A 20,409-nucleotide genomic window follows, 5' to 3' on the forward strand; every position below is an offset into this window, starting at 1 on the left:
TTGCATATTTCCACATATTTCATAATATTTCCACAATGTCTCTAATTTTTACAATATTTCCCCTCGACATTTCCGACATATGTCCTATATTCTGGTAAGCGACATTTCCATCGACATTGACATTTTAAACCTTGCACTTAGGCTACCTATTACTTGTTGTGTGACAACAACAATAGTGGTTTAACAGTTTGAGGGACTTGAAGACCTTAGTTAACACTTTCCAATGGATCTCAAAGCTAAAAGTCAATTGAGGAAAGAGTTTTGTGGCAGGAATTAACATGGAAGAAGTTGACATACAAACCTTGGATGAAATACTAGGTGGAGAGTTTCTGGAAACAAATTGTAGAGAGATTTACCAAAAAGTTGGTCATGTGAAAGAGGAATCACATCTCCATGGGGGGAAGAATCACTTCCGTTAAATCCACATTAGCAAATTTTCCGACTTACTTCCTGTCCACTTTTAGGATCCCAGCAAAAATAGCAAGACAGATAGAAAAAAATAATAACGGACTTCTTATGAGCCAAGAGAGGAAGATAGATTGTGGCATAACGTCATTGGAAGCATTCATGGTGTAGTAGACAATGGTTGGGATGCAAAACTAGCTTCTGATGCAACTTCAAACTACCCTTGGAAAGCAATTTTTGAGGTATTGCCTACCTTTCTTAAATTCATTTGTCTTGATGATGGGTGTGGAAACAAGGTTTCATTCTAGGAAGACCTTTGGCTTGGGGACCAAACCCTTAAATCGCAGTTTCCTAAACCCTACTCCTTGTCAAACCTTAAGGTTGAACCTATTGTCAGGTTTAGTGTTTTTCAGAACTTGAGTTAAATTGGGACCTTGGCTTCAAAAGGGTTTGAGAGATGATAAATTTTGATTCCCTCCTCCTACATTCAAATTTGGAGAATGTTTTCTTGGATCAAAATGCCTCTGATAATAGAATCTGGCATCCAGCCCTAATGGCTTGTTTTTTTGTGCCTCATTTCTTAACATGCTTACCCATTCTGGAAATTTGGGGGTGAACTTCCCTATGAGAGAAATTTGCTGCAAACCAATCCCTTGTTGGGAAGTGTTCCTTGGGAAGGTAAAAACCTGTGATGTGCTACAGAAAAGAAGGCCAAACAAATGCTTATCTCCTCATGTGTGTGTACTATGTAAGGCTTCTAATGAGACCCTCTCTCACTTACTAATCTCCTATTATTTTGTTTCTTATATTTGGAAATACAAATAAAAATAAAAATAATCCCATGGTTTTTTCAATAATCCCTCTCACTTACTAATGCCTATCTCCTCATGGTTTTTTCAATAAAATAGAAACAACACCAAATAGGTTCCAAGTTTTGACTAGATATTGTAAATAGTCCATGATTTCTCTGATGCAATGTTCCCTACTTCCATTAGCTAGTCTCTTTGACATGATGCTGTGTGCAAGCCAAAGAAGATGAATAAAGAATTTAATACTACAAGGACATCAAATAAATCTTCAAAAATCTTCAGTTCCTAAAAGAAGCTAGGTCTAATTCATTTGATTGACTTTGGCAAAACGGTGCCATATTATACTTTTTGAGTATTATCTGGTCACCTTTATGTCACAATGGCACTCATTGTCGATAGCACAATGGTAGGGAAGAAGTGGTAATACAAATTGTAACTTTGATTGCATTTCTACAGAATTGCATGGTAAAAGCAACTTGAACCTGCCGATGACCATGCATTCTTTGGACCTGAATAAACTAAGTCGAATGTGTAGCCCAACTTCCCAAGGAAAAACTACAAGTAACAAACATAAATGCATGCACTAAACATAGTACCAGAAAATAGTTCACTCTTTCTCCTTTTTTCTTCTTTCTTTCTTTTTTCTTTTTTCTTCTTTTTTTTTTTTGGGGGGGGGGGGGGCGCGGCTTGGGAAGAGGATCATTATGAACTCACGGATTCTAGAGATATTGGGATCTTCATCTTGAATTTCATCTGCAGCTCTTAATATTGCATCTATATTCCTGCTGTTCTCAAGAGAAGATGGAACATTGCCGGCAATTCCGCTAACCGGCTGCCCAAATGCATCAGCCCCAAGGCGACCCCTCCTTAGTGCTGCGTCCACCAACCGTTCCCAAAGCTCTTCTACTTGAGGCATTTTCTAAATGAAAGCAAAACATATAAACCCGTATTAAGAGAGGTATAGAATGAGCAAACCAAGCTGAAGGAGATGGGAGCTAAACAATGATTTTACCAGTAAAGCCTTAATAGACACCTTAAGAAATTAAGCTTTCAAATGAACAAAAAGAAGCAATTTTGCACACTCCGTTGATAAGATAAATCAGAAGAAAAACTTCAAAACAAATAAAAAAAACAAAATATAGATCTGAAGCCTGTTGTGATAGAAAATGGTAAGAGGAAATTCATCAAAAAAATGGTTGGGGCGGAAGATAACATAACACCTGTGAGCGCAAAACAAAAGTAAATCCACCACAAGTAACAGAACGGTTGATGTATTCAAAGCTTTGGCGTATACATTCACCGAAACAAAGCAGAAGGTGCAAACAAGATGAGGTTCGAGTTCTGAAGCAAGACCATAAACCTCTAAGCTCGTAAGGTCCAAGTCGAACTTATATTCTACCGAATGAGGACGAGCTCGTACACGAAAAGGAGATCAGACAGCTCTAGCAGGTTCAACAGATAGAAATTTCAATAAAAAACAAAAATAAAGGAAAATTACCAGAAGCAAAGAAATGAAACGAGTTTATCTCTATCAAGCAGTTCTGTTGAAACTCGAGAGGATTAGAGAAATCACGATGTCTAAGCCGTCCCGAGGGCTTGACATCAGAATATCAGCACGATGAGGCTGAAAACTGAAAAGGGGTTTCAACTTTCACGACGCGGAAAAGGAAGAAGAGTGTTGAATCTGCTGACTGTTTACCGACTACTGCCGGTTCTTGCAAGGCAGTAACGTAAACCGCCTGGTAGCACTGCCCATCACCAAAGAAAGTTTCCCGGAACAGCTGGTGAGTTTTGGATGTAAGGCTATGTTTGGTTTGAGGGAAAAGATGGGGAAAGGAAAGGAAAGGTAAGAAAACCCATACAATGTTTGTAAAAGATTCATTGCCTTTTCTTTCCTTTCTCTACTTTTTCATTCAAACCAAACACAATCTAAGAAGGAGAGATTGAATCATTCATATTTATAAATTCATAATATCAAGGCTGCAACTTGTGTCAGGTTGGCCCGAACCCAACCATATGCTCGGGTTAGGGGTAAGGTTAGGGTTGAAATTCATGAACCTAACTTCATTTCGGGTTGGATTAGGATTGTCAATCCGAAGGTTCGATTCTATATTACATGTCATATATAAATATAAGTTATATATAATATATCACACATTTGTCTAGTTAGATGCATGATAGTTATATTGCCCACATAACATATTATTATGTATTTCTTTTAAGATAATCACTTCACTTAATCCTAATCAGAAAGACTAAAACCTTAATAACATGTTTTATATTTTTTGAAATTTTTATTCATTTTATACTCTTTGTTGTTTGCCTTTCAGAGAAAATCTATCATAAGTAATAACTCGTAATAAACTATAGGGTAAATTACATATAGGTATCCTGCATTTTGAAATTTTAATTGCAACACTTGAGTATCTTAACTCTCAAAAATATACACTTGGGTCTATCCGTTAGTATTGCGTCGATTAATTATTACATAATGTCAAAAATACCCATTCTCATGTATTCTGTGAGTTAAGTATTGAGTAAAATTATTGCATAATGTAAAAAATATACACTTGGTCTTGAGTAAAATCAACACCAAGGAATGCCCCTGAATTTTCAATTGCAACACGTGAGTATCTTGAACTCTAAAAAATATACACTTCGGTTTATCCGTTAGTATCTGTCAGTTAAGTATTGCGTAATGTCAAAAATACCCTTCTAATGTATTTCTTTATTTCATGATGGATGGGTTAATAATGTCAAAATTAGACAATCTTGGTATTGTTGAACTTGGAATTTCAAGTTCTTTCCATCTAAAAGGTTGGATTTTTTTATTTCATTTAGCATATGGTTTAGAATAAAAAATGATCTCAACTGGATGATTAGAATCGGTTATGGCTTCGGGTATTGAGATGAAGGGGTAAATAGTATCGGGTTTGAGTAATCTTGGTGTCATTGGGTTTGGATTTTTGGGCTCTACGTACCTATGGTGTTGGATTTTTTAATGGATGTGTGGTGAGGTTTATGATCAAAATTACTCCAATCGGATGATTGGAATTGGTTCTACTTTCGGGTGTTAAGATGAAGGGGGGAAACGGTATTGGATTTCGGTGATCTAAGTGTCATAGGATTTGGATTTTTGGGTTCTATATACCTATGTTTTTGAATTTATGATTTGATGTGAAATATGGTTCATGATCAAAATGATTCCGATCAAACGACAAAAATCAGTTATGGCTTTGGGTCTTAAGATGAAAGGGTAAACGGTATTAGATTTGGGTGTCATTGGATTTTGATTTATGTATCTATGGTTTTAGATAAGGCTGTTCACAAATAAATTCAAACCAACCAACCCGGCCAACCCAACCCGATTTAGCCGGTTTTTCTTTACCACCGACCGGTTTCAAGTTGGAAAGATGGATAAACCGATAATTCGGTTCGGTGTGAAATCCAAAACCGAACCGAGATAACAGAATTTGGTTGCCCCCTCTCTTGATCGACGATGGCGACTAGCGAATGCAACTTATGGTCTGAGGTTGAGATTTGATACTACAAGCGGAAGATCCAACTGAATTTGGTTGCCTCCTCTCTTGATCGACGATGATGACTAGCGAATGCAACTGATGGTGTCTGACGTTAAGGTTAATCGACCGAACAAGGAGGACTAGAATCGGGTTGTCTACTGTTTACATCTTCGAGCTTTTGAATGGTGTCCTGACCGAATGGGGATGCTACGAACCGGAGATCTGATCCTTCTACACCGACTGCAATTGCTTAGACTCAATGTGCTTCAGTTTTGATCCTTCTACACCGACTGCAATTGCTTAGACTCAATGTGCTTCAGTTTTGATCCTTCTACACCGACTGCAATTGCTTAGGCTCAATGTGCTTCAGTTTTGATCCTTCTACACCGACTGCAATTGCTTAGGCTCAATGTGCTTCAGTTTTGATCACTCTGCTTTTGGGCAAATGCTGCTCCAAAGGAAAAATCCAACAATAGGTAGCGTTGGGTTGGAATTTCAGCCCTGTACTCGACAGATGCAGGGGAGCTTCAGATTTAAGTTCAGACAATGGATGTGTGCCGAGATCGATGGAGAAGAGACTTCACCACTGGTGATCAATGAGAAAAAAGATGATGGGTCTCGACACTGCTCTGTCGCGGTAGGAGATAGTCGCTGCTTCTGGTTCAGTGAAGAAGAAGATGGACAGTTGACTAGGTTCTGGTTCTATGGGCAAGAGAGGGGAATTGTGGGAGTGGCCAAAAGAGATGGAAAGAGAGAAAAATAAGATAGGGGAGAATGGGGGTTGCCGAGTTTAGATCTGACGCCTTTTTGGTATCTCGCAAGAAAGAAGAAGATGAGCAGTAGCTTTTTTTGGGGGATTTTCATAGTGGAGATAAATGAGAAAAGGGGGGGGGAGAGAGAGAGAGAGAGAGAGAGGCCAGAAATGAAAGGGGTGTCGCTGTTGGTTGGGTCGCCGCTCCTCTTTTTCGTCCGAATGGGGGAGACAGTTTCAATAGTGGATTTGCTAATTTTGGCGGATCCGAGAAGAAGATGAAGGAGGAGAAGAAGAAGAAGAAGAGGAGAAGAGGAGAGAAGAGAGGAAGGTCGGAGGTGAGGTTGACGCCGTTTTTTGCCGCTGGTTCCGTCGCTCTTTTGGGTTGGGTTCGAACAAGGGAGAGAAGAGGAATAGTAGATGAAAGGAAGAGAGTGAACAGTGCCCCTTCAAATGAAGAACAAAGGTTTGGTTAATATTAGGGCATAGGGGCATTTTCATAATTTTTGGGAATTTAGGAATATTTTTGTAATTTTGAAAAACTTGGGTCAAACTGGGTCTAAAGGGGTTAGGCCAGGATTTTGGTTCAATGGTGAGGATTTTTGGGTCAGAAAATGGAAGGTTGAGATGGGTCTGATGGTTGATAAGGGTTTTGATGCGTGAGGGCTAGTGTGATTGGCCGAAACAAAATCATTTTGGATGAAGAGGCACACGAGGGTAGTTTTTGAATGAAATTTCATGGGGTGGGGTTTTTGGAAATTATGGGTTGATTGGCAGGGTTAGATGGGCCCGAGTAGGCCCGGATTGGGCAGATCTAAAAAGGGTTTGATTTGGTTAATTTAGGGCTTCGAAATAGAATCTTTGTGCGATTAAGGGACAAACAAAGGCACTTTTGGGTGAAGTTTCATGGGGTAGGATTTTTGGGTAATCTGAGGTGATTTGTAAGGTTATATTAAGCCAATTTGGCCCGGGTCAGGCAGATTTGGAATCCGGTCAATTTGGAGCCTTAAAATAGAATCTTTGTGTGATCAAGGGTAAACGGAGGTATTTGGGACTGAAATTTTATAGGTGGGTATTTGGGGGTGTCTGGGATCTGATGATGAGGTCTGATCGGTCCCAGAAAGTCAAGATCGTAGGACTTTGGGTCAATGGGATGTTTTAGAGCGGAATCTTGGTTTGATGGAGGGGTAAATGGGGAAATCTGGGGTTGAAAATTCGTGGGCAGGTGTTTTGGTGTGTCTGGAATCTAGTGGTGTGGCTTGATTGGTCCAGGTGTGTAAAAATCAAGGTAATCTGGGTTCTTAATGTTTAGGCTAATGAAAGAAGTCGAGATGGAATTTTCGTTTGATGAGAGGGTAAATGGGGGAATCTTGAGTTGAAATTTTACAGATAGGTGTTTTCGGAGGTCCTAGGCCTGGCATTAGTGTCTGATCTAATGGTTAAGGTGTAAGTGAGGGTCGACCGAGGTCATCGGATAGGTATCAAGTAGGTTTAATAGTGGATTTGAGGGCTTTCGGGGTGACTTTTGGGTTTTCAGGGTTTTTGGTGTTTTGGAGAGGTTGGAAGGGTACACTAGTAAAGCCTAAGCTATTGCTTTTATTTTATCATTGTGGTCCTTCCAGCTTTACAAATAATGTAGGAGTGAAAATGCATTATGCTATGAAATCATACAACTAAGATGAAAACTCCATTCCTCTTAGGGTATCAATTACGAAACTCTTAATCAATCATGAGCATTTGACAGATCTATCTTGATGGCAATCCACCCTTCCCCTTTCTTGTGTCTCTTCATTTTGTGAATGAGCTCTTGATCCATTACTATGTATTTATGTTATCAATACTTTGTCGATCCTTAATAAAAGCTGCTTGATTTTTAATACTAAACTCGGTATTATATTATGGAATTTTATCACCAAGCACAAAGCTAAGATTTTGTAGTTTGTACAACACATTGCAACAACAGGTCTAAATTGTCCTACAGATTATGCATTCATTTGTTTTTGGATATAAAATATGTTGGTGCATTTCGATTCCTTGGGAAACTGGCCTGATGTAAACACTTGTAAGATTAACTCATAAAAAATGGAAAAAATCCGTCTGGTCCAAGTGATGAGTGAGGGGTTTCATGTCCTTGACAACATCCCAAACTTTCTCAAAAGTTGGTGGAGTTAAGAAAATCCGTTTTTGCTCTTATGATATTTGTGGTAAAGGCAAGGAGTTGATGCCAATCATTGCTGTGGGTACCTCTTCACCCCCAATGTGTTCAACTAACTCTATGAAAGCTTTAGGTTCTTCCTCTATGTTAAGGGATTTCCCATTTAAACCTTTAGTCTCCTCGGTCGTAGTAGTTCATTCTTCTCCTTTGATTTATCATTTGATGAAATTACATTATATTTTAATCCCCTTCTTTCAACCAAATTTCTCTTGATTTCAACCTCTACAGTTGTTCTTCCCTTAACAATCATTGATTATGTTCCCTTTACAACTTATTTAAAGTTTCATAGTTCATAGGATATAGGTAGGAAGTTTCAATTTTTTTTCCCATTTCAAATTTTAAATGATGATTGTGTGAAGCCAAAGTTTTTTTATGCCTTAAATTTTCTTTTATATATATATATATATATTCACTTTGTGGATTGCTTCATGTGTTGCATTCATTGTAGCTTTCTCTTCCCAAGCTTTCCTAATAATTTGTTCACATTGTTGATGCTTAGTCCATATAGTGTCCTTTGGGAACCTCTGAAGCCACATTTGAGAAGCCAAGCATCTATCCAACTTTTCACGGACTCTATGTGGTCTTAATTGAATGTTGGATTAAGTATAATAACCTTGGCTGTGAAAATATTGTCTCCAGTGATCATTTTGACACTGATTCTATCATTTCTAAAAGTTTTTACAATGTGTTTTGCTCCTGGCTGACATGGGTCCTTTAGGCCCACTAAGGCCCCAAAAATGTCAAGCCATCTTCTGCTACTATTAGATTTTAAGGAGAAGTACAGATTTGTCCAATGCAGATTTCTGATTTTCACTGCAGAGCTATAAACATTTAAAAGATCAATAATCCACATTCTATGCACCAATGCCCACCTGTGAAATGGCATCAATTCCGAACTGGCTCCTATCCCAACAGCACTTTGAGCCTACAAATTCTGACCCTGGGCTGAACCGTCATTCTCCCTAGATTTTATCTCCTCCTCTGTGATTTATTTGTGGGAATTAAAAAGCAATGCAGCTGAGGCTTTTAGCTGCCATGACTTTGATTGTTTTTCTTGATTTTCATAATTTGATCTTCATCCAAGTCTTTTTATAGCGCATGTATGCTCATAATAATTTGAACACATCGATAATATCATCTCAGCCGCTCCCTTCCAATAAACATAGATTGTCTCCTCGTCCTTCTTCTTCATTGAAATGTCACTTTGTTTCTTTTCAAAATTAAAGGCTTCAACACGGATAACGATACAAGTCTTCTTTAATTCCTCCATATCCATGCCCAATTCTAACATGGTCCATGACAGAAGAGCTCTCTCAGTTAGACTACCTGCAGAAAACTCAGGTGGTGCTTCTACAATACTGGGTTTATATATGCCACCAGTGGTGTTCAACCCAACTCCTTGATAGAGTAATTCAAGTATGGTTGAAGCAAAATTAGAGGAGGCATAATTCCTCATGGCTACTAAGCCAACCCAAAACTCAATTATAGTCATTTGGTTCATAGTGAATGTGTCTGTTTTATCAGTGCAGATGGTGGTGGCCGACCCATTGTCTCACAAGCCGAGAGTTTCCACACCGGCATGGCCCGATAAAAAATCATTATTTTCATAGAATAAGCAATAGTCAATATGACGGCCAATGGCAAACCTTTTGGAATTGCCGCCATTACAATGGTAACAACGTCAACAATGATACGCAACATTGCGTTCATATATAACATCATTAAATTTTGTCTTGCTACCATTGAACCGATAAACTCATGATTAACAGAGCTCATCATCTCACCCCATGATGTATTCATGCCAACAGAAGTGATGACCATGCGGCCATATCCATCTGCTACCTTGGTACCAAAGAGCAAGAACGGGTTTTTACTGCCATCTAAATCAATATATAATCACTCTCTCTAGCCATGCTTGACTTGTCTATCTGCAATGAATGGTCAGCCAAGAACAAACCATATGCTGGAATTTGGTCACTGATGATGCACAATCTGGCCGGTCTTAGCTGTTGATGATCTTGCCTCTGAAATGAGTAATAGGGACCTGAAATGGGAGAAGAGAAGCTCCGGGGAGAACCCGGCGTAAGGGCTCCGAAGCTCAAGTTAGAATCCTTCAAAGGCAAGAATAACCAGATAGCGCGAGAGTTAGCATACCTCCTCCCTGGGGGGGGGGGGGTAGAAGCCTTTTATAACCACTTCGCGTACTCACTTCCAGGCCTCCGTCAGGTCGGGCATGATTACTTCTGAACTCCTGCCAGTTTGGGTGTCACTTCCTCTGGTCGGACAGAACCGCCACTGTTCCTTCTGTCGGAGCCGTCTCTGCGGCTAGTGACGACGGTTGTAGGTGGCGGTGGCAGGAAGCCGTTTGAAATGCGGCTGTCAGGCGTCAGATCCCAAATCAGTCAGGTACGCCGCCCTTGGGTAAGGACGTCCTTGGCATCGGGTACGTCTGGCGGGCCTGGTGTTTTGGAAGTGAAGTGTTGGAGTGGCGAGCGAGGTGTCTTGAGTTCGGTTTGGAGTGTTCCGAGCTGCCACGGGTCAGCTCGGGTCAGCTTTGTGAGGCTTGGGGCCCAGTATAGTTCGTGCTCCTTGCAGGGAGCTCGGGTTCTCAGTAGGGAGCTCGCTCTTAATAGCGAGCTCGGAATCCCAGTAGGGAGTTTGTTCTTAATAGGGAGCTCGGATTTAGGGAGCTCGGGCTCCTAGTACCGAGCTCGGACTTGGGGAGCTCAGTTTTCACGGAGCTCGGGCTCCTAATACCAAGCTCGGACTTGGGGAGCTCAGGTTTTAGGGAGCTCGGACCTTCGACAGGGAGCTCGCTCTTTATCAAGGAGCTCGGACTAAGTACAGCGGTCTGGAGTTCGGGCTCGGTAGTGAGTTTGGACTTGCTTCCGATGTTTGCTTTGGGTGCTCTACTGTCCCGAACTGCTTGCCTTTGCCGCGTGTCGGGCGATCGTGAGGTCGGGCCAAATTTCCCTTCATCAATTGCCCCCCACTCCCTGCGACGATGGTTCCGTCTTGGCGCGGGGAGTTTGCAAGGTAGCAGGAGGGTTTTTGGTCCGTGCTGAGCGCGCTTGCTCTAATTTGATTTTCAAAAAAGGGTGCACGTTTGGGAGTCGTGACGGCAATGGTTCGGGAGTTGCGCTGCAGACGCTTTTATTGCGAGGAGACGTGCGCCGTTACTCCGTCAGTTTCGGGAAGACGCGTGCCGACACCTGTCCTCTGACAAGACGTGCGCGACGTTCCGTCAGTTTCAGAAAGACGTGCGCCGATTGGTCTTGGAAGACATGCGGCTTAGCGCGGCTGTGGGCCGTTGGATTGGCTTCGATCTGGGCCGTCGCTTTCTGTACGCAGTGGATATAAATAGTGCGCGGGGGGGGCATCCTTGCTATTGTTGTATATTTCGAGCTCGTGCCTTAAGTTTCAGCTCGCGTCCAGGCTTTTCAGCTCGCGTCCCAGGGCTTCTTGCTTGTTCGAGTTCTTGCAGTCTGCTTCAGTCTTCTTCCCGGGTGAGTGTTCTTTTGGAATCCCGTTCCGTTCCACGATGTCCGGTTTGGAGGGTTCAGACTGTTCAAGCGGGTCTGATGTGGGTTCTACGAACCAGTTTGCGTCCCACGGTAGTTCAAGTGAGCCCGATGTAGGTCCTGAGGAAGGGGTCGGGCCTACCACCCGAGGTGCTTCGGGTAGGTCGGCATCCACCTCCCGCCGTGGCCGGGTTGTAGATCAGTTTGGCCCTTCGACTATGACGCTTGAGGAACTTCAAACCCTCGTAGACTACTATAGTTTGCCCAGCGAGTATGGTTATTTTATCCCTACGGGGAGCTTTCCTTGGGAACACAGTCCTGATGAGATCGTGATTTTCCGGGAACAGCTAGCCGCGGGGCTGCGACTGCCCTTCCACCCTCTTCTTGTCGAGGTCCTAAACCACTTTGGTGTGACGGTTGGCCAACTTCACCCGAACTCTATTAGGAACTTAGTGGGAACGATCTCTTTATTTTGCGACGAGAACTTCCCTCTGGATCTGGAGATTTTTTCTTCTATCTTAATGTTGAAAAAGCAAGTGGGTCCCCTTCCTGGGCGTAGGCGGGCATACTACCTGTCCCCTCGCCCGAGCTTCAAGCTCTTACACGGACTCCCCAATAAGGTCCCGGCGTGGAAGCGGGACTATTTCGGGGTGCGAAGTGCGATGGGGTGGCCGTTTTAGACCGGCTGGGGGGTGGCCGCTCCTGATTCCGGCATCACACTTGATGAGGAGACGGCGGAGGGCCTCCGGCAATGGGCGCGGCTTGGGCTGGATTGCCAATGGTATCTGACGGAGGCCAAGCTTATTGCTGCAGGCCTGAGCTCGGGTGGGTTCTTTCCCTAGTGATCTTGTCTTGTTCTTCGCTTACGTCTTGCTGATGCCGACCTCCTTTTCGCAGGTACAATGGATTCTCGAGGGTCACGAGGTGCGCACTTGTTCGAGGGGATGAAGAGGAGAAAGCGGGTGGCCAAGCGAGCTCGCGCCGAGCCATCCCGAGCTGCGGAGCCCGAGGTGCCGGACTGTCCGGCAGAGGAGCCCGAGATGGTTCCTCCTATGCAGGGGTTGGCGGGGGCTCCTTATGCTGAAACCACACACACGGGGGCTCCTACTTATTCCGAGTCCGCTCATATGCGAGCCGGGCCGTCGGGCTCGGAGGCCCCGGGGGACTTCAGGAGCGTGCTGTCGCATGTGCATGCTCTTCAACGGAGTAAGGAGGCGATGTTTCCTGAGGAAGTTGCGGCGTGGACCGAGCTCCCTCTGCACCAAGTGGCCTGCCGTGCCGTTACTCATGCCATGGTGGTAAGTGATCCTTTCTTTAGAGCTTGGCTTCTATTTTTTCATTCGTTTCTCTGATCTCGTTTTCCTTTGATAAACTCCTCCATTCACGCCTTGGCGAACCAGGTGGAGAAATGCTCGCGGCAGGCGCGAGCTGCCGAGGAGGCTGCTCGGACTGCCGAGGAGAATGCTCGTGCTGCTGATGCTGCTGCTCGCCGTGCGCGGTCTAGGCAGGCGAGGTCTCAGAGGGATGCCGAGGCCATGGGAGTGGTGGTGCAGCGCATGGCGGAAATGAAGCTAGACCTGGAGCACTGGGTCGAGTATCTTCAGGAGGATATCAGGGAGAGGACTCAGATCTTTTCTCAAGGGATCGAAGACACGAAGAAGAAGGCTGTCAGCGATTACATTGCTTCGCCGGATTTCGATGACCTGATGGTAGACTCCTACAGGAGGGCTTTCAAGCTAAGTCGGTGGATGATCCGGAATACGTACCCCGACCTCGATACCAGTGCCATATCCACTTCGCGCATCACTCCGGAGATGGCTAATGCTGCGGATGCCGAACCAGACTCCGAGGGGGAGGCAGGTCCTTCGGGCATTATCGGAGAGGCTTTTGATAACGATGAAGTAGCCCCGGGCTTGTGAAATGAAATGTACACATCTGTTTTGAAATGAAATGTCTTTTTGTTCATGTACTGGTGTCTTCGAGCTATATATATATATATTTTTATTTATTATTTATATATATATATATATATATATTTTTTGGCAAACTGACCATTTCGGTCTGTCAGTTCGTTTTATGAAATGACTTCGGCGTACTTGCTTTGGTGGCCTATAGATAGTACCTTCTCAAGTTGACAACGTTCCATGCTCGGGGTACTTGTTTCCCTTCTAGGGTTCCGAGCTCGTACGCTCCCCCACCGAGTGTTTTCATTACTCTGTAGGGTCCTTCCCAGTTCGGTCCAAGTTTCCCTACACCGGGCTCGGGCACCATGACCTTACGGAGAACCAGGTCGTCGACGCGGAAGTTCCTCTTTTTTACTCGCGCGTTGTAGTACCGAGCTACCTTTTGTTGGTAAGCCGCAGTTCGGATGTGCGCGAGGTCTCTCACTTCGTCCAGTAGGTCGAGGTTGGTGCGCAACTCGCCCTCGTTTGTCCGTTCGTCGTACGCTTCCAGTCGTAACGTAGGCACTTCGATTTCCGCCGGGATCACTGCTTCGGTGCCATAGGTGAGGTTAAAGGGGGTCTCACCCATGGCGGTCTTTTCCGTGGTTCGGTGTGCCCATAAAACACTTGGTAGTTCGTCTGCCCACAAACCTTTGGCTCGGTCCAATCGCGCTTTTAGTCTGCGGAGGATGGCTCTGTTCATTACTTCTGTTTGGCCATTTGCCTGCAGGTGTGCGACCGATGTGAAGTTCTGACTAATTCCCATACTTCGGCACCATTCTTGGAACTTGATGTCTTCGAACTGTTTGCCATTGTCGAAGATCAGTACCCGAGGTAGCCCGAAGCGACATACGATGTTTTTCCAAAAGAAGTTTTGTATGTTTCGGACCGTAACTATTGCCAGGGGTTCGGCTTCTATCCACTTCGTGAAATAATCTACTGCCACCACTAGGAATTTTCTCCCGCCTGTCGCTGGTGGGAATGGCCCCAGGAGGTCGATGCCCCATTGGGCGAAGGGCCATGGACTGGTGAGGTATTTGAGGTCGGCAGCGGGCTGATGGTGGATATTGGCATGCTTCTGACACTTGTCGCATTTTCTGACGAGCTCGATTGCCTCTGTCTTCATCGTTGGCCAGTAGTATCCTTGTCGAAGTGCCTTTTGGGCGAGGGCTCTGCCCCCCAGATGTCCGCCACACAAGCCTTCGTGGATGTCGCGGAATACCAGCTCGGCTTCGGCTGGGCGCAAGCATCGCAGATAGGGGAGCGTGTAAGATCGTCGGTACAACCGTTTGTCTATCATGACGTATTTGGCTGCCTGGCGCTGCACCCTCTTAGCTGTGTTGCGGTCCACGGGGAGGGTTCCGTCTAACAGGAAGCTCGTGAGTGGGTCGATCCAGCTCGGCTCCGCTTCGGTGACGGGAGCGACCTCTCTTGCCCCACCGAGAATTTTATATAGGACTCGGTGCCTTAATGCTCAACTATGAATAAACCGATAAACTTGTTCAGTGATAATTCTGCGGCTATGTTCTTTTCAAAGGAAATATAAGAACTAGCAGTCAGGGACAAAGTGTAAGAACGGAAAATCATAATCAAGCATATAAGAACTAAACTTATGATTGTGAGTTCGATGACTAAGGGGTTATCTCCTAATGTGTTTATGAGCCATGTTAAAAACATGGGAATTATCAATTCTTTGACAGACTCAACATGATGACACGTGTCAATAATTGAATCTCCCATTCTTGTAGTCCCACAATTGTCTAATGCATGCACATTATTATAGACAGACACAAGAACATAGCTAGAACCGATATACATATATAATCCACTACACTGAGGGTTACAAGTGTAATCGTCGTGATGCATGGATGGAAACTCCACTTTTAGGAGAGACTGCCATGATATGAGTTTACATAAGTAATTACTTAAGTGTGTTTGAGAATCACCATGAGCTCTAATCAAGTTGCATCCTTCGTTGTTGACCATACTTGGGCCAAGTGAGAGATTGTTAGAGTGTGGGGCCCATAAATTGGCCCATCATTGTGGTCATGGGGGTTCCCTACAAAAACTCTCATTTGGTTAAGTGAAAACCATAAGACCTTAAAATCTCTCACCCACTTATCTTTATCCTATTTTTAAATTTAAAATTGGATTTAGGTAGATGAAGATAAGTGGAGAGTGGTTGAACTAGTAGGGGAGGTGGTTGATTCTTATAAGTTGTTATACTAGGAGTTCCTTAATGGGGGAACTATCTACTAAATAGGTGGATAGGGTCTCTCATTTTAGCTATCTTCTAATAGAAAATACCCCCTATTTGTTTTACTCTTACCCACCGAATCATTATTGGGAAAAAAGAGAGAAGATAGTGAGAGAATGAGAATTAACTCTAGCCTCTCTAGTCTAGTACTAGAGTATGCGAAAAGCTTCATTGAGAAATACAAGAAATTTTTGCAAAATAATGCAAACCATCAGTTCATGTTAAAAAATCCATAAGGAGAAAAGTGTAGTTTACGAATACAAACAAGAACCTGGACTGAATAGCTGATCAACCTAATTTTGAGAATATTTTGCTTGACTTGAAATCAAAAGCAAGAAGAGGATGTCCATGGCAATGGATTCTCATGTATCATTTAGTTTATTTATTTTTTATTCTATTTGTTGATATTCAGTCAACCAATAACAACTATAAGGACAACGGGAAAGATACTCCCACCATCTTTGATGCCAAACCCAAGAGATAGTGTGGCACAACTTAACAGAATAATAATTGTGCTATCTTTCAAAGCTAACCTTGGTTTTCAAAATTGGTCTGGATGGTCTGACCGGAAAAATCGGGATGATTGGTTCCATTTTGGCCATTTTTTATTTTTTTTGTCAAAATGGGCCGTTTGTTCGATTCAAACGATTGGACCATTTGACCTGGGAACCGGACCCTTAACTGGTTCGTTGTCTGGTTCGATTTTAAGAACCTTGAAGCTAACAATACATAATGAAGCAAACCTTTCATAAGTGGCTTGTTGTATGTAGGGGTGTAAGCAGATCGAATTTAAATCGGATCAGGCAATATCCGAATTTGAATCCAATTAGAAAATCTGATATTCGAAATCGATTCGATCTTCGACGGATATTGAAAATTAATATCCGAATTCGAATCCAATTAAATATTCGAATATTCGATTCGATTTCGATTAATTAACTATTTTAGATAATTAATAAATGTATAAAATAAATATTTTATTGATATAAAGTATATAAATATATAAATTATTTATATAACTTAATTATTATATATAAATTATATAAAATACTTTATATATTGTATATAAGAATTAAATACTTAGTCGAATTCGGATATTTATCGAATCGAATAAGGTCATCCAAATTCTAATCCGATTAACTATTTGGTAAGAATAGAATATCCGAATTTAACCGATTAGATATTCGAATGATCTAAATTCGATTCGATTATGTTGAATATTGAATTTAAAATCGGATTTTTGAATACCGTTGACACCCTGTTTGTGTTGGAACTGTAGAATCCATGTCGGAGGGCGACATCTTTTGATTTGCATCACCACGGATTCCAATCTCCATGTTACTATGAATAGTGGTTATTGATTCAACTCCTCCAAACCGTGTTAGATGGCTCAAGTCTCCTTATTCTTTACAATCTGGATGAGGATTCTCTGATCAATATTGAACAAACTTGAAATGAAATCAATTGTGGAGTATGTGATTCTAATGAGAAGTCCTCCATTCTTGCCATCTCTTTGGCAAGAGAAAACAGAACCCGCGAGAAATAGATAGCAACATACGCAAAGCGCCATCTTTTGTGTGGTTTTCTTAAAGGGTTTTGCACGTTAAGGGGAACAAATCCATGTTCTTCTCGTGCATTGTAAATGGTCATGGTCATGGTTTCAAGGAATTTAATGAACGCATAGCTTCAACAGGTAGGAACAAAACCTTTTTTTTTTGGTATTGATGCAGGAAGAAAATCAGACAGTACTTTCTTTTTTTTTTTTTCCAAAAAACCAGAAGGCACTAAAATTCATTCATTTGAGCATCATTAGTACATTGGCTGCCTCTGTTTTCATCTACTATTATATAATATTTATATGCATTATAAGCTAGTTCATGAGAAGAAGAGTTTAGATTTCTACATATATAATAGATAACTATAGAGTAGCAAAAAGGATAGAGTGGTTTCCTTTATCGCCTTAATTAACATCCCAGCTTACATATGCTTCATGCTTGCAACAATCTACTACCTCAGAGCAGTTAGAAAATACTACTGGAGTTCTGATTCTTCTTCTGCTTGCTATCCTCAAACCGTCATGGAGAGCCCACCATTCTGCCTGAAGACTTCCAGTTGCTTGAACTCTTTGGCTAGCTATCAACATAGTACAATTATTTTTCAGTATCACTACTCCTGTAGCTGTCATATCTGTAACTGGAGAATATGATCCATCAACATATACTACATAATTATTTGTAGACTGAATAAGATCCAGGTGTGAGTTTGGACTGCATCTTGGTTTCCATGTTTGTTCTCCACAAGTACGAGTAGGCTCTATCAAGGAGCTGCCTTGGGTGAAGGACCTCTTGGTTATGTATTTTTGCATTTTTCATGTCCCATATTTAATCTAAAAGGATAAGGAATAAGACCCCAATTTCATTGTAAGCCATTTAGTTACAAATAAGCTCAGTTGCATGTCCTGTAGCTCCTTAGGGTTTATACCAATTTGTGCTATGGTCCAAATTGCTCTGGCATAAGGACAGTGGAAAAATAGATGCTGCCAAGATTCTGTTTCAAAGTGGCACATAACACAATATTTCTCTGCGTTTGGAAGAAAATGAAACCTTTCTTTGGTGAGTATCTCATTCCACCAAACTTTCCACATAAAGATTTTTGAAATCTCATGAGAGTTTTGGTATGCCAAAATAATTTCCAAGTCCACACTCTGCCCTGTCTAGGAGGGGAGGTGCTCTGTGAAAACTTTATATCCCAATTTCACATCATATACTGCTTTCTTGGATTTTTTCCTAAGCAGCATATCATGGGAAATATTCGAAGATATTATTGTTTGGAAGATATGCACCCAACAATTGGCCAACCAACTAAAGATTCCAGGAGCCATCTTCATTCAACAACTCACTTACCATTCTGATTTGGTCTGCCATCTGTGTATTCTCTTTAAGAATAGGAACTCCACTCCCTTGGGACCCAAGGGTCTGAAATGAACACAAATGAGCCATCCTTGATTTGCCAAATTAGGTATCTTTTTATCTGATTTATTACAGTAACTACCTGCGTCCACCAGAGAGAATCATACTTCTTTTTCACTGTGAAGATGGATTTATTTCTTTAGGCTCAGTTGGAAGGAGTACAAATATAAATATGTACAGTAAAAATATATACAAAATACAAGGTTTTGCATTCTACATATTTGTATTTGTACTCCTTCCAAACTGAGTCTTAAGTATTTTTCCTTTTATCACCTTCACCCACAAGCGTTTTTGGTTAGTTAATAGGTGCCAGACTTTGTTCATGAATAGATTTTTATTAAACTCCTTGATTCTCTTGAATCCTAGGCCACCATCTTTTTTCTCTACAAATATCCCATCCCAAGGTATTGTATGGGTGATTTTTTTATTTTTTATTTGTATCTGTATCCCCCACCGGAAGTTTCCGAGATTCAGTTTTTGTAGCAAGGAATTCCCCATTGTTTGTGTAGGAGTAACTTGGAGGACAGCTTTTACCATACTTGTCCTCCCAGCTTGAGACATGAGTTTTGCTTGCCAAATCGAGAGCCTCCTAGTTTCCATTTTCCTTATTATATCCTCCCTCAAATTTCTTGGTTGAGTTTCCAAACTGAATTTTTGTTCCACAGTACTTTTCTCTCCTATTTTCATTTGTTTAATTTCAAGGAGCTTTAACAACAGTTATCTTTTCCTTTTATGTACTCCCTTACTAAATTGAGCACTTGATTTTATTTTGTTTATTTTTTTTGTCCTGTAAGTTCTTCAAATGTCTTAAGAATATCCTTATTTTTTTCACTTGATTTGGTTCTGCATTGCACATTATCATATGATCATCAGCAAAGAGTAAATGTGTAATGGGTGTTCCTTTTTGACTTATTTTGAATCCCTCGAGTCCCTCTGTCTTCTCAGTTTTCTCCATGAGCCTAGAAAGTATTTGCATTCCTATTATAAATAGATATGTGAATAATGGATCTCATTGCTTCAATCTATTCCTTAATTAAAAAAGGGAAAATTCCACTTTATTATCCTAAACTTTGGGTGTAGTGTCAAGTTGGTACCCAAACTTTCAAGCGTGTCACTGCAGTACCTAAACTTTCAAAAAGTGTCAAGTTGATCTCTACTGTTAACCAACCGTTAGTTATTTGTTAAAAATGTCAAAACTACCCTTAAAAAAAAGACACTATTCATCGTCTTCTACTTTGAGACTGAACCGGTTACCTTAAAAGAAAAAGAGATCAAAAACATGAAATATGATAGAGGAAAACAATAACTGAAAGCAAAGAAATAACTAGACAAGAATGTGTTTCAGATTTGAAGGTAGAAGACAATGACTTCATTAGTGTAGAATCTCAAACATCTCAACCGTTTAAGTCTCAAGGTAAAAGACAATGAACACCGACTTCTTTTAAAGGGTAGTTTTGACATCTTCAACAGATAATTGATGGTCGATTAACAGCAGGGACCTTGACACTTTTTAAAAGTTTATGTACTACAGTGACACGTTTGAAAGTTCGGATACTAACTTGACATTATCCCCAAAGTAAAGGGAACAAAGTGGAATTTTCCCTTTAAAAAATTCATTTTATGTCTCATTTATTTTGACAATGAATCTAAGGAATTGTATGCAAAGCTCTGTCATTTTTATAGATAAATCGATTCCTTGTATACCAAGAAGTAGGAACACCCGTCCAAGGCCTATAAAGTTTTGTTCACGTTAAGAAAAGCCGAAAAGGATACCCTATTAGACCAACTTTGGTTCCTTACATGGATGGATATTCTCAATGGAAATGAGTTCTCAGTTATTGCCAGGAAGTAAACGAGTTCTCAGTTATTGCCAGGAAGTATCGACGTTATACAACTTGCAAGCTGGTGAGATGATTTTATGGATAAAAACTTGAACAAATACTAGAATCTTACCTTAATCCTTGGACCTTCCCTTATTAGTAGAGATTTGTTTTGACTTAATTTGCAGAAAAATCTGA

At 41.6% G+C, this 20,409-nt stretch overlaps 1 protein-coding gene and 1 pseudogene across 2 annotated transcripts in view; both read right to left on the minus strand.

Annotated features, from left to right (window-relative positions):
• GSL10 (glucan synthase-like 10) overlaps positions 1-2,929 on the minus strand; it is a 122,227-nt gene extending 119,298 nt beyond the window's left edge. For both annotated transcript variants that reach the window (XR_016078315.1, XM_010259171.3), the window contains exons 1-2: positions 2,713-2,929; positions 1,929-2,133 (exon numbers count right to left, since the gene is read on the minus strand). Coding sequence is in view for 1 of the 2 variants with exons in the window: in XM_010259171.3 (XP_010257473.1) it covers positions 1,929-2,130 (202 nt within the window). In the remaining variant the exon portion in view is untranslated. The remainder of the gene's footprint in view (positions 1-1,928; positions 2,134-2,712) is intronic.
• Positions 2,930-8,776: 5,847 nt separating this feature from the next.
• On the minus strand, positions 8,777-18,421 carry LOC148790098 (calcium-transporting ATPase 12, plasma membrane-type pseudogene; annotated as a pseudogene).
• Positions 18,422-20,409: the final 1,988 nt, after the last annotated feature.

The sequence above is a fragment of the Nelumbo nucifera genome, chromosome 7 (assembly GCF_055504915.1).
Source record: "Nelumbo nucifera cultivar China Antique chromosome 7, China Antique-T2T, whole genome shotgun sequence".
Taxonomy (NCBI): Eukaryota; Viridiplantae; Streptophyta; class Magnoliopsida; order Proteales; family Nelumbonaceae; genus Nelumbo; species Nelumbo nucifera.